This window comes from Cynara cardunculus (genome assembly GCF_001531365.2).
Source record: "Cynara cardunculus var. scolymus isolate 2C chromosome LG 1, CcrdV1, whole genome shotgun sequence".
In the NCBI taxonomy this organism is placed as follows: Eukaryota; Viridiplantae; Streptophyta; class Magnoliopsida; order Asterales; family Asteraceae; genus Cynara; species Cynara cardunculus.
Window position 1 is genome coordinate 22,269,969 of NC_037528.1, and position 15,383 is coordinate 22,285,351.

The 15,383-nt window shown below is 34.7% G+C and overlaps 2 protein-coding genes across 2 annotated transcripts; both read left to right on the forward strand.

The window, feature by feature from the left end:
* The first annotated feature begins 1,874 nt into the window (after window positions 1-1,874).
* LOC112513751 (importin-5-like) lies at window positions 1,875-10,389 on the forward strand. Its single transcript, XM_025120110.1, has 20 exons — window positions 1,875-3,221; window positions 3,554-3,757; window positions 4,389-4,493; window positions 4,666-4,731; window positions 4,811-4,975; window positions 5,539-5,613; window positions 5,699-5,853; window positions 6,156-6,291; window positions 6,378-6,447; window positions 6,522-6,649; window positions 6,827-6,883; window positions 7,725-7,910; window positions 8,014-8,106; window positions 8,217-8,302; window positions 8,376-8,442; window positions 8,514-8,580; window positions 8,685-8,821; window positions 9,478-9,569; window positions 9,682-9,748; window positions 9,882-10,389. Exons 1-20 carry the CDS (start codon window positions 1,962-1,964, stop codon window positions 10,044-10,046), a joined length of 3,381 nt encoding a protein of 1,126 aa, XP_024975878.1. The 5' UTR covers window positions 1,875-1,961; the 3' UTR covers window positions 10,047-10,389.
* Window positions 10,390-14,227: 3,838 nt separating this feature from the next.
* Window positions 14,228-15,277, forward strand: LOC112524090 (ethylene-responsive transcription factor RAP2-11). The gene has a single exon (XM_025133738.1). It carries the CDS (start codon window positions 14,278-14,280, stop codon window positions 15,082-15,084), a length of 807 nt encoding a protein of 268 aa, XP_024989506.1. The 5' UTR covers window positions 14,228-14,277; the 3' UTR covers window positions 15,085-15,277.
* Window positions 15,278-15,383: the final 106 nt, after the last annotated feature.

Consider the following 15,383-nt stretch of genomic DNA (forward strand, 5'->3'; position numbering starts at 1 on the left):
TATAAAGCATTTGGCTCATTTTCTTAAAGACAAATTACTATGAATAAGGTAAAATTAATTTGTGTACATTACTTAAAAATCAAAAATACCAGTTAATTATGCATACATACATGTTTTTAAAGCATACCATTTCCATTGAAATCTTAATTCGTCCCTACAATCTCTCTAATCCAATTAACGTCCCTATAATATCTCTTTTTGAAAGAATAGATAGCCATTGTTGATTTCATATTTAATGGGTGGTTTTGACTCAATATTTTTTATAATCACCGTCAAGTTCCCTTCCCGAAAGCTCGGTTGCTTCTCTTTCAAGGTAAGCTTCAACTTCATGGGTTTCGACCGTTGCTCTTGATTAATTTATGATTTGTATCGATTTTTGCTTCTTTCTTTTTGACTCATTACATATCGATTCTTTATGGTTTCTTTGTCGGTTTAGGTTTACTTCCCTGGAGTTCGATTGCTTCTCATCCCCAAATCTCGATTGCTTTTCTTTCAAGATAAACTTCAACCTTATGGGTGGCTGTATTGATTGACCATTGCTTGATTGATTTATGATTTGTACTGATTTAATATAATTGTTTTTGATCTATTATGTTATGGAACATAATGTTCACATAAATCATTTGACAAAAAACTCTTAAAACCATTTTTTATTCATAAAATACTGTTTGTTGATATATATTACTTAAAATTCAATATAACAAGTAAATTATGCGTAAATACAACTTATTAAAACTTTATTTATGATTTTGTGTAACTAACTATAGATAAACATAATCAAATATGTGATAGACATCTCATTTTGAATATAAAAAATCTAAAACATAATTAAGATAATTATTAGTTATAACTGAATACTTAATTACCATCTTTATAAAAAATATACTATTAAACGATAAATAAATTATTTGGTTATTAAATCTAAATCTAAATTAAATTACAAATAAAATATAGAATTAAATAAATTAAACAAAAAACCAAAATTTTAAATAGTAAATTTGATACTGATATCGACATATATATTTTTTCCTCCAAAATTTTATGGTATATTTAAATTTATATTTTATTCAAAAATAAAAACATATCGCTTTCTCAAAACCACTAAAAACCGAATTATATCGACATAGATAAATAATAAAACGAAACATTAAAATTGAGATATATATCGCTATATTATGCGAGCACCAGTAAACTATATTTACAAAAAAACTATTTTAATAATACGTTTATATATATAATAATTTATACATTAAGTTACATTTAAAAAATAAATAAAAATGAAAAGTGAGGTTATTATAAAAATCCTGATTGTTAATTTTCATTGAGTTCATATTGAGATGAGATGATCTCATCTGATCGAAGAAATGTAAGATTATCTTAATGTATTTTTTTTCGTATTTTTATAGTCTAAGACTAGTATTTAATGTATTTTTTTCGTATTTTTATAGTCTAAGACTAATATTTAATGTATTGATGAACATACATATTTTTCACAATGTAAAACTTTTTTACGTGCAACTTTTATTTCACAAATGGGCTGAAAATGTTCACATCATGGAATAAATACATGTGAAAATAAATATATGTTAATCAATATTAAAAAAATATTCCGATATTTTATAATACTTTTGAAAAATTAAGAATTTTTATATTATAAAACAGATATTTTAAAGATTTTAGAAATAATAAATATGAAATAAAGAAAATAAGATCTACAAATCTCCATACATGGAAAACTTTTGAAAATTATAAAAATAAAAAAATAGAATATTTGTTTTTTTTTATATTTAAAATGTGTTTTATTTATATTTATTTGTTATAAAGCAAGAAAAACTAAATATCCGTGCGTCCAAACACTCCCTTATAGGGTGAAGCCTAAAACCCTCTTCCCTCCATCTCTTCAAAAAACGCCACTCACCATTTCACGCAACCGCCGCCGGATAACCACCACCAATCCATCCATGGCGTCTTCCGATATCAATCGTCCCACCGAAATTCAATTCGCTCAGGTTGCCGCCGTCCTCGGCCCTGACAATTCTCACTTTGAAACCCTAATCTCTCACCTCATGTCCGCCGCCAACGAGCAGCGTTCACAAGCCGAAACCCTATTCAATCTCTGTAAACAGAATCATCCTGATACCCTTGTACTCAAGCTCTCTCAACTCCTTCACTCTTCTCCTCACGCTGAAGCACGTGCGATGTCCGCCGTTCTTCTGCGTCGCATCCTCACCATCTCCTCCGACGATGAATCTCAATCGCAAACGCTATACCCTTCCCTCTCACCTGCCACCCAATTAACCCTTAAATCCACCCTGCTTGAGTCTGTGAGTAGAGAGTCCTCTAAATCAATCTCCAAAAAGCTATGTGATACTGTTTCGGAGCTTGCATCGTTGGTTCTGCCTGAAAACGGATGGCCGGAACTTTTACCTTTCATGTTTCAGTGTGTTACTTCCGGAAATCCTAGGCATAGAGAAAGTGCTTTGTTGATTTTTGCACAATTGGCTCAATACATCGGGGAGACATTGGTTCCACATTTGGACACCTTGCATGCTGTTTTTCTAGGATGTTTGGGTACAGGGACAGATCCAGATGTGAGAATTGCGGCATTAGGTGCTTCAATCAATTTCATTCAGTGTTTGGAGAAAGCCTCCGATAGGGACAAGTTCCATGATTTGTTACCCTTGATGATGCAAACATTGACGGAAGCATTGAACTCCGGTGAGGAATCCACGGCACAGGAGGCTTTAGAATTGCTGATTGAGTTGGCAGGTACCGAACCCAGGTTTTTAAGGAAGCAAATTGCCGAAGTTGTGGGGGCAATGTTGCAAATTGCGGAGGCTGAGACTTTAGAAGAAGGGACTAAGCATTTGGCAGTTGAGTTTGTTATTACTTTGGCTGAAGCGAGGGAGAGAGCACCAGGGATGATAAGGAAGTTGCCGCAGTTTATTAAGAGATTGTTTGAGATACTGATGAAGATGTTGTTGGATGTTGAAGATGATCCTGCTTGGTATAGTGCTGAGGTCGAACATGAGGATGCGGGTGAGACTAGCAATTACAGTGTTGGTCAAGAATGCTTGGACAGGCTTTCAATTTCATTGGGTGGGAATACCATTGTTCCTGTTATTTCTGAGATTTTGCCAGCCTATTTGGCTGCTCCAGAGTGGCAAAAGCACCATGCGGCACTCATTGCATTAGCTCAAATTGCAGAAGGTTGCTCAAAGGTATTGCTTTTTAATGATTATTGTTCTGGTTTTGGATTAGAACCTAATGAAAGTGAAATTCGTTGGTGAAATATATTCTTAGTAAATTGAAGTTGATTCTCGTTATTTTGAAGTCTTTTAGTACTTTGAGGGTCATTTTTTGTTATTGCAGAAAGATTAACATTTAGAATTAGCTATGCTTCTAACTGTTGTATTCGCATTTTTGTAAATTTCAGCTGTAGGCAGTTCTTGTAAAGTTTGATTTTGTGGAAGAGCTGAAGCACAACTTTGTTCAGTGAAACCATAATTGTGTTATTAATGTGATTTCTTTTTTCTATTTTTTATTGGTACAGGTTATGACAAAGACCTTAGAGCAAGTTGTCTCGATGGTGTTGAACTCATTTCAAGATCCTCACCCACGTGTTAGGTGGGCGGCTATCAATGCAATTGGGCAACTGTCTACAGACTTGGGCCCAGACTTGCAAAACCAGTATCATCATCTTGTGCTTCCAGCATTAGCTTCAGCAATGGATGATTTCCATAATCCGCGGGTGCAGGTGAGTTGGGATTATACTAATCATACATTTTTATCTTGCAGTTGTTGATTGCATTAATTTGCCATCATAATGTGATTATAGGATAATCTACTATACCTTCTTGTAATACCGATTGTGTTGTCTGCTTGAATGATATTTTCTTTGTAAATGTTACCCTCTTGTTAATGGTGCCCCTTCTCATTTAATTCTCATGTCATCTGCCTCCTCATTGTTTTATGTTTTTCTTCAGCTGAATCCATGTGCTTTTACTTCAGTTCATCATTCAATTCATTGGATTTTTTTTGCCTTTTAGCTTTTGCCTTTTTCTTAGATTAACACACAAGTGATGGATACCGGGATTTACAGTATCAGTGTTTATGTAATTTGTTGAAAAGACATCTTAAACTGACCAGTGATAACGTAAGTTGTCGGTGACTGACTGACTGGTACAGTAATTTACTAACGCTTGCCTGACAAGAACCCTATTCTTGTTGCCAACAAGTAGAGTGATAAAAAAGTAGTGTAAACGGGGCAATGTCATTGGTTGTTTATCTGTTCTAGATTTGATCTTTTTACCGAGGAAAAAAGTGTTTATGTTCTATTACACAGGAGAATGACTCACTGCATGTATTATCGGATGTATGTTTTGCAGGCACATGCTGCTTCAGCAGTTCTGAACTTCAGTGAAAATTGCACACCAGAACTTCTAAAGCCTTATTTGGATGGGATTGTGGGTAAACTACTTGTTCTGTTGCAGGTATGTCATTATGTCTACTTGCCTAACGAAGTCGAAACTCATACCTTTGTCTTGATTGCAACAAGTTGTGGAAATGATTTGCATTCCCCATTTTTAAAAAACTGATTCAATGAATTGGCATGCCAAAGTTATCTAATGGAGGCTACATATTGAATTGCTGTTGTATATCCAGAATGCTAAGCAGATGGTGCAGGAGGGGGCTTTGACTGCTTTGGCATCAGTTGCTGACTCCTCTCAGGTATTAGGCAAATTCATTCTTCTGCTTAACTTGCTTATTTTCTTATAACTTGGGTTCTCACACAGTATATGATTGGCAGGAGAATTTTCAAAAGTATTATGATGCAGTTATGCCTTACTTGAAAACTATACTGGTGAATGCAATGGACAAAGCTAATCGCATGCTACGTGCCAAATCTATGGAGTGTATTAGTTTGGTTGGAATGGCTGTTGGAAAAGACAAGTTCAAGGATGATGCGAAGCAGGTATACTTCTTCCTTCATTTCCATCCTGTCGATTTAAAAATGACATTATAATCTTCTTTTTGTTTGGAGTGAAGGAATTCCTTACCTCTAGAATCTACCCTTGGCAAACCTTGTATGTTTGTATCTCATGGGGAATTCGTGTGTTTCTTTAAATGCCTCCTTGATTGCATTGGCTGGATATATGGTTCCTGGAGCTCAATGGTTTTGATCAAAGTCTAATATAGTTTATAGATATATTTTGTAATATTTGGTGTTTTCATAATCTTCATATGAAAAGCCAGACATGGAGCAGAGTTCAATACGATGAACCTGCTTTGTCCTACCAAGTGTTTTGTACATTGCAGAATATTTTGGTTTCTACATGCTAATAAGATGCACTGATAAATTAAAATTGTTGGTTCAAAAAGGTATGACTCTGGTGCAAGACAAAGCAGGTAGATTTAATTCGCTGGACATCTGGTTCTAAAAAGCTATATTCAAGATGCTGCTTATGATAGCCAGATTTTATATTTGATTACAGATATTTTTCTCATAGAGACTAATAATTTATCATGTGATTCAAGGTTATGGATGTTCTCATGTTACTGCAAGGTTCCCAACTAGAGACGGATGATCCAACAATAAGCTACATGTTGCAAGTATGCTTCTTTTTGTTATTCAACTTTATCTTATAATACATAATTCTCTTGCCTTGAAGTTAATAGTTGTACGTTTGTGTTGCAGGCGTGGGCAAGACTCTGCAAATGCCTAGGGCAGGATTTCCTCCCTTACATGAATGTTGTCATGCCACCTTTGCTTCATTCTGCTCAGCTTAAACCCGATGTTACCATTACATCTGCTGATTCAGATGCTGATATTGATGAATCGGATGATGAAAGGTCTCATCTTTATTTAATTAGAAACATTGTTTATCTGTTCTTGAATTTCTTATTACTCCTTATAGGTTTTGGATGTGTTGGAGTCCTACATGAATGTTTCAGTTTTTGAGTTCCTTTCACTCCCTTTTTTCTTCCTTTCTATCCCCAACCCAGGAACTTACTCTGAATGGTTGGTATCACACTTGCTGGTTTTATTTGTGTGTGCGCAAGTGCACAGGCTTTGCCTTTGTTTCCATTAAATTGCACTATAATGTTATCTTAGCTAAGTAAGTCACTTTATAATTGACCCGTCATATTTGCAGCATTGAGACTATCACGCTTGGAGATAAGAGAATAGGGATCAAGACTAGTGTTCTTGAGGAGAAAGCTACAGCATGCAACATGCTATGTTGTTATGCTGATGAGTTAAAGGAAGGGTTTTTCCCCTGGATTGATCAGGTGAAATATATTTTACCTAGTTTGTCTATCTTTTTGTCAATGTTTTCTATAAAATATTGACTCATCTTTGATCAAAACTCATGCAGGTTGCTCCAACATTAGTACCACTTCTTAAATTTTATTTTCATGAAGAAGTTAGAAAGGCTGCAGTTTCAGGTACAATATTTTGGGCAACTAAATGTTAATCAAATATCCTGTTTTTAACATTAACTTTATTCTTTGACATTTAGCTATGCCGGAGCTTCTTCGTTCTGCAAAGTTAGCTGTTGAGAAGGGGCAATCCCAGGGCCGCAACGAGTCCTACGTAAAGCAGTTATCTGACTATATCATACCAGCTTTAGTAGAAGCTTTACACAAGGTCTTTTACATTGCTCTTTCCCCCTTTATCTTATACCAGCTATGTTAGATGCTTTTCACTAGGTCCTTTTTGTGGGGATAGTTTGTGTACTATATGTGATCTTTATTACATGGCAATGACCTCCGTTTGTTCTTAAAGGTGGATCTTTTGATTATTTACTGAAAATTTGGCTTTCAGGAACCAGAGACTGAAATTTGCTCAAGTATGCTGGATGCTATAAATGAGTGCTTACAGGTGTGCTTCATCTAGTTTAATATACATTGAAATGTGTGCGTCACTTGTATGAGAACATTGTATGTCTTTCTCTTTCAATTATTTTTTGGTCTCTCTTGCTAATATGTGCTTAGCATGACTGATTTTGATCGTGCTGCATCTTTTGTTGTTTTTTTCTCCTATTGAGTAGTCATTAAGGCTTAAAGTAGGTTATATTTGGATAAATGTGTGTGGGACCAATGATCCCTGAGGCCTGAACTAACCATGTCTGTGCTTACATTTCCATTTTAAAAAACAACACATTCATGGGATTTGTGTGAATCGAATCTTTAGCTAGCATCAGGTAGTGAGTTGATGGATTAATTGGACTCGACTAGAATAATATTTCAAAATATCTCTCTTCTCTGAAATATTGTATGGATACGTATGGTCCCATTGCTTAACTTGAGTTATTGCAAACCATCTCTGTTATTGTTCCTATAATTGCTTGGATTTATCGATTCTTTCTTGTTATTTTGTCATCTCAATCTACACATGGATTATTTTTTGTTATGGGAGGACGTTTTGTGGTTGATTTTCGATATGTTGCTATTATTCTGTGAGATTCATGGATCTTGATTTTCTTACATGTATTGAGATATGATATGCATGTAGCGGGCTACAACAGTGGTTAAAGAGCCTAAATAGCTAGGTTAAGAGATAATGAAGCATGCTGTGACATTGTTAGATTTCATACAGGCCTTTATCGGCTTCCACACCAAATTTTCTCCTGCAGTTCCCCCAATGACTGGTGGATCAGTTGCACTCAGCATAGGTCACTAGGTATTCTGCTTTTTGATCTGTTTAAGTTTTCTTGCTTCAGATTTGTGGGCCCATTTTAGATGAAAGCCAAGTTAGAAGCATTGTGGAAGAGATGAAACAGGTAATTATGGCCAGTTCAGCTAGAAGAAATGAAAGAGCAGAAAGAGTCAAAGCAGAAGACTTTGATGCAGAAGAGGGAGAAATGCTGAAGGAAGAAAACGAGCAAGAGGATGAACTTTTCGATCAAGTATGTCTTTAGTGTTCACGGTTATGAATAAGAGTAACTCTTTGAATTGTGTCCTGTATATGCCTGATTGTTCTTTTAATCATGTTTTCTCCCATTAACCTAGGTTGGTGATTGTTTGGGCACTCTACTAAAGATCTTTAAGGGCCCATTTCTGCCTCTTTTTGACGAACTATTGCCTTACTTGATGCCTATGTTTGTGAGTTCTATCATATCTTCTAGTTTTTATGCTTCTCCATTTTAGCTGCTATACAGACGCTGCTTATATGCATGGCATTAACATTTTGTCTTATGGACCTGTAAATTTAGGGCAAGGATGTGACAGCCGAGGAGAAAAGAATAGCCATTTGCATATTTGATGATGTTGCTGAGCATTGTCGAGAGGCAGCTCTAAAGTAAGCCTTCCCTTCTTTGGTTACTTCGGTATTATTGATTTTTTCTTTTTATTTATCCATTCTGTTATTACAGATATTATGATACTTTTCTACCATTCCTGTTGGAAGCATGCAATGATTCAAGCACCGATGTCCGCCAGGTATGTGTAATTTTACACCTTGCATTGTCAGTTTTTCGATATTTAATTCTAAACATATTAGTACCTGTCAGGCTGCTGTTTATGGGGTTGGCATATGTGCGGAGTTTGGGGGAGGTGCATTCAGACAATTCGTTGGTGGTAGGTTTTCTTTATGCTTGTATTTGTATTTGTTGCGTAGTTGTATTTCTTCTGATTATATGTTTCTCTTGACCATTAATAATGCACTTTTTGGCCTTCTGCAGAGGCTCTTTCTAGATTGGATGCTGTCATCAGACGCCCTGATGCATTACATCCAGACAACGTAATGGCATATGACAATGCTGTTTCAGCTCTTGGCAAGATATGCCAATTCCATCGCGATAGTATTAATGCTGCTCAGGTACTTCTTTAGTCTTTCTCCATCTTATATATGCCACATTAATAGGCTCAACACCCTCTGAAAGTTATAAAATATTTAGAAAATGGCTGTTCTGTTATTACGGATTGTCAACTTTAACTGCTGCTCATTACTTTGTAATTTTGTGGTTAGTTTTGTTTCTTAGCATTACGTTCTTGTGATTAGCTTTGACATTTTAACCATTTTTTTGGTACACTGTTTTTAAATACCAAACTTGATTCTATTATGAGCTAGCAAAGTCATTATAGAATGTTTGGTTGGTGTGAATGAAGTAATATATCTAAGCATCTCTTTGTATACAGATAGATTTGTATAACATCCAGAAACAAGAAAGTATTTTATGGCAAGTGCTTCAAATCATGTTTCTAATAATAGAATAGTTGGTTGCTTCTTTGACTAGTTTAATTCTTTGAATGTATGAAATTGTTACCGCTTTCTTCATCTGTTTAAACGTTTTTATTGTTAAGGATCATTTTCTGAACCCTTTTAGATGGCAATCTATACCAATAAAATGATACAAGAATGCAATCATTACGTAGAGAGAATTACATCTGAGCACATTCATTGGTGAAGTGTAATTTTTGTAGACGGCAAAATGAGCTTTCTAATGAGATATCAATCCTGTTCCATTTGGTCAGATTGTTCCTGCATGGTTAAACTGCCTGCCAATAAAAGGCGACTTGATTGAGGCGAAAGTTGTACATGATCAGCTTTGCTCAATGGTGGAAAGGTAGACTCCAAAATGTCTAAAAAAGCATTTCTTACAACATATGAACTCGACCTCTTGAATTATTTCTTTCTTTTACGATGTTTGTTCATTAACTGAGAGCTCATGCATGCAGATCTGATGGAGAACTATTAGGGCTTAATCATCAGTATCTTCCGAAGATAGTTGCAGTATTTGCAGAGGTACCCATTTTGCACTTTTCAAAATTTGTTTCTCATACTCTCCAAATGAAACATCTGACCTGACATCTACTTGGAAGAGTAAAGAGACTTTCTCATATCCTGCATTTTTCTAATTTTGGTGATCTTGGTTTAGGTTCTTTCTGCTGGTAAAGATTTGGCATCTGAACAAACAGTTGGCCGAATGATCAATCTGCTGAGGCAGCTTCAGCAAACATTACCGCCATCTGCGCTTGCATCAACCTTTTCATCTTTACAACCTCAACAACAGCTTGCGCTTCAATCAATCCTTTCTTCCTAAAGGTTTCAGACCTCTTTTTCTCACCTAAAAGGGTGTTGTTTTCGTATCCGCTTGGTTTGCTCATTATTCGTTTCTATTCATAATATAAAAATTCATTTCTGCATGCATTTGGTGTTGAAAAAAGTGAGAGAAAAGTAGTAGGATGTGCATATACATATTACAATCAATTATTGTGGTAATTTTGTCCTGGAAGAGTTTTGATTTGAGTTTGGTGGTCTTGTATTGGTCCTGGTCCTGCATATTGAGTTGTAAGTTATATATTATGTCTGGATTTTGGAGTTTTGTGGATGAATTTTGGTAGTAGTTTTTTGGGTTAATATAATTTATTTTCTACTGTTCTCTATGGCTATGTCTATCATTGATATGGGTTAAGGTTGTAGTGTCTAAACATGAAATGATTTATGATGGATAAAGAGTAAATTTGTATCAACCTCTTTATTATGAATATGGAGATTGTGATTTACCAAATACTTGAAACACGTCACCCATGTTTACTTATCTTATTGGATAACATTCTCGGTTATTAAAATAGATTGTTGATAACCGGTAAGTGCTAACCGGGTAAGAGTCCTTTCCCATATTTACCAAGATAAAATTCTTGGTTCTTACATGCTCATTCGGTAAGATAAGTGATCAGTTGGTAAGGAGATTTAGTAAACAGCCAATAAATTTAATGGAACCTTTTGATTAAGGGATAAACATTGAATTAGGTATTTTAAAATATTAAGCAGGAATCTTTCTGATTTAGCCTTTTTATATTATTAAAAGAAATTAGCAACCTAATGGTGAAATGGTAATATTATAGTAATTGTGGTCCATGGCCTGGGTGCCTGTCTTAACTAATTTAATGGGTTTTTAACTCAGAAAAATCTTTAAAGGGGATTCAAACCAGTGCTTATAATATTATATACAACAAATGCAATAAATAAATTCACACACCCTCCTCATCTTTGGTGAGGTTTGAACCTCTGACCTTCCAGGAGGTTAAAAGCTATGATACCGTTAGGCCAAAGTCTCTTTGGTAACCAATAGACGTGGTTAAGGTTGGTTTGATGTAAGGTTATCATTTTATTTACATACATTCAATAAGTTTATAATAATAATAATTCATCAAAAAGATATTTTTATAATTTAAAGATAATTAGTGGCGGGAAAAGGGAATAACGTCGTTTTCAACACGACGAAATGAAACAAAACATACAAATATTTAACAAAAAAAAACTCGGAAGTAATTGCAATGATTTATAAGACACCATTATGTTATGTGGTCCTAACTCCTAATCCCTTCCAAATTCTGTTAAATTAATCTCAAGTGGGTGTTTGTCATTAACAACCTCGCTTCGATTCACGCAATTTCAAAGCGATGACGTGATGTTTCTTGGGTCGCATGTTCACATTTATGTCCTCTACCAGTTTTGTTTATTAACGTATAATTGAATCTGTATGTATTCAAAATTTACGCGAAACTATTAATAACCACGATTATAATGAAATATTGTATTTACGCGAAACTATTAATAACCACGATTATAATGAAATATTGTATTTACGCGAAACTATTAATAACCACGATTATAATGAAATATTGTGTATAAGGATGTCGATGATATGATACGAAATCTTTTTTTAAAGCATATAATAATAAAATATTACATATAATTTCATTATGGCTAACAACCACTAAGAAATCAACCACAAGGGTGGTGTCTGATTGGTTTGATCTTAACTCTAAAGGTCAAAAATACCACGAGACCCCAGGTTCAAATCCAATGAGAAATAAAATCCTCTTGTGGCCACAAAGGTTCAAATACGGTAACTCCGGACTATCTGCAAAGCAGATGATCGCTCAGGGATTAATCGGCTCGTATAGCGGATTGGATATCCAAGTTAATAAAAAAAAAACTACTAAGAAATCCGTCCTTAAAATCCAAACCATCAAAAAATGCAAATTCTTTACATTTTAATTTATTTAAAGTCAACTTGTGAGTGTGGATGTTTTTCTTTGATGGTTTGGAAAATTGGATCGAACAAAACGCAGCGTTTACGACAAGTCCGAATACTGAATTGAATTTAAAATTAATTAAATATATATATATATACAAAATTGTGTCATTTTCTCTCTTCCAACGTTTTCTTCTTCAGACTTTACTATTTGGCATCATCTTTCTAGATTTCCTAATTTGCCTCCACGTGGCAGCATTTTGGCTCATCTTTCTTCATGTCTGACTTTGACCCATTAGAATTCCCTCAACTTCAAAATTTCACCCAACCTTTACTTTGGTTTTCATTTTCAACCCATATTTCATTAACCTCTGTGATTAGGGGTGTCAATGGGTTAGGTTGGGATGGGTTTAGATTCAATCTATTTATTAAACATGTTAAAAATTTTAACTCAACCCAACCCACTTAATTTAAATGGACCCAACACAACCTGTTAACTAAATGAGTTGACAACGGGTTGACTTGTTTAAGATTTTCTTAACCCAACTTGTTAAATAAATGGGTTGAACCTGAGTTGACCCATTTAATTTTAAAATTTTAAATAAAAAAGGGTTAGACTATTTAATTTGTTTTGAATAAAACACGACCACAAAATACAAACAAATTGTTCAAAGTTTGAATAAAACACAACCACAACAAATATATTGTTTAAAATAAGTTGGATTGGACTTTGGAGGCGATAATGGAGTAATGGACTAAAAAGTTTTCTTAGGATTTCATGATGATTAAAAGTAATAGAGACGATTGAAATTTGGAGTTTCATCTCACAATGGTAGGATTTTTAATTAAGAATAAAACAAAATTAAAAATTGAATACTAGATATAATATTAAAAATAAAATAAAATTATATAATATTTTAAATAGGTTGATAAATTCAACCAAACCCAACCCATTTATTTAATGAGTTAGGTGACTTGACCCATTTATTTAAATGAGTTGAAAATCTCAACCCAACCTATTAATTTTGGGTTGGGTTAACAGGTTGGGTCATTTTTTGCCACCCTTATCTACGATCTTGCTCGATATTAATCTCCAATTAAATTTTCAACATGTATTTTTAGGTCATTTTATATTATAAGATAATTTTTGCTAAAGATAGCTGTCTTAATAACCAATAACTAGTTTTTTTTAGCCAAAGGTAGTTTATCAGATCCAGGAACTTTAATTTAGTTTTTTCCCCCCAAATTATGTCCTTGATATTTTTCCAATTAATTATTTAGCATTAGTCAAATATATTATCATCTAAATTTTACCAAACATGAGTGGCTCATCATCCAAAAACTAACTTATTAGCTAGTTTTGGTTGAGTTTCAATAAGAAGGAAAGTTAAGATGAGAAACATAAAAAGAGATCTCTACTATTGGATGCACATTAGGATGAGATGCACTAAGATGCACCAGATCAATCTCCATATCAACTATCAAACGCGATTCATAGGTAAGTTTGAGATTAAATGTGATCAATGGTCCAAATTTTTTCTCACGCTTCCCACATTAACTAATTTTCTCACACGATCCTTCGCCTTGCCTTTGTCGAGTTTGATTGAAGCACACCCATTTTTCAAAAACCGAGCCGAATTGCTCAAATACACTCCTATATAACGAAAACAATATACGAATCTCTACTTTTGCAATCTTCGGTGTCTTTTCGTCAAGATAGCATACGATTCGGGTTCAATTATAACCAACAAAAAACTCTAGGGGTTGATATGTAAATCCAAAAAACTTAGCAAAGTAAATTCTATAGTTAACTCCCATGCACCACTTTTTGTATGACCAAGTCCGCCCAAGCAATTTTGGAGGTCAAATTGTCATCTTATATCCCTCGTCCATTCCTGTAATTGATAACTAATCTCCCATATCCAAGGGGCATATCAGTCATTTCACTTCATGGAATGTTTATATAACAAATGCAACTTGGTCATCCTAATAAGGAATTCCTTGTCTTCATAGGCAATAAAAGAATTTTCAATCAGAAACCAACAAACACTAGGAAACAACACATAGAAACCTCAGAAATTATATGCACACCTATACATACATTCTATATATATCTATATCTATATCTATATCTATATCTATATCTATATCTATATCTATATCTATATCTATATCTATATCTATATCTATATATATATATATATGGAGTACCCTAAAGCAGCAAAGCAAGAACATAGAAGAAGCTACACTCTTTGAGTTCACATTATCTGTATATCTATACCTTCTTCCAATGGAAATCCAGTTCCAACAGCAGCCAAGAGTTTTGAAACCGAGCAAAGGGAGAGGTAAGAACAGCAGCAACAACAATAAGTTTGTGGGGGTGAGACAAAGGCCTTCAGGAAGATGGGTGGCTGAGATCAAAGACACAACACAGAAGATCAGAATGTGGCTCGGGACGTTCGAGACTGCTGAAGAAGCGGCTCGGGCCTATGATGAGGCTGCGTGCCTTCTTCGTGGTTCCAATACGCGAACCAATTTCATTACACACGTTTCCCATAACTCCCCACTTGCTTCCCGGATTCGCAACCTACTCAACACCAAGAAAACGCCCAAGAAAAGGAATCAAGATTCCTCCATCCCCTCGGTCTCTGTAACCAGTTGCAACACAACTCCAAGTGTAACCAATGTCGGTGTCAGTACCAGTGACAGTAACAGTATCAGTACCAGTACCAGTACCAGTAGTAGTTCGAGTAATAGTGGTGGGAGTGGGGATTCCCTTTCTTCTGGTGCGAAACTAGAAGATAATCTTTCTAAATTGTTTGATGATGCTTATAAACCGGATTTGAGCAATATGTCGTGGGGTTTTGAGGATCATAGATATGCATCGAGCCAAACGATGGTCGAGTTGCCTAAAAACGTGGTGTTGTCTGAGATGGGTTTGGTAACGGAGTTTTCTGAATTCGAGAGGATGAAAGTAGAAAGACAGATATCGGCGTCGCTATATGCAATGAACGGGGTTCAAGAGTATATTGAAACTGTGAATGATCCTAATGAAGCAATCTGGGATCTTCCTCCTTTATGTTCTTTGTTTTGTTAAATTTCATAGTTTTGTTTTAGGATTTAATTGCAAATTTTGAAATAACAAGGAACTTATTAGGCTCCCATTTCTTCTACTTCTGAATCAACACGATACCCGGTTTCTGGCTCTGATTTAAGTCATCTTTTTGCACCAAGTTCATAAAATATGTGTTTACAGAAGTGTTGTATAAATATATATACATGACGTACAATTGTATGGCCTCATAAATACAAGTCTTATAAAGTAGTCTATTAGGACATTTAGACATATTTTCCATCCTATACAACCGATTTTGTTATAGGGTTGGGAGATCAAAA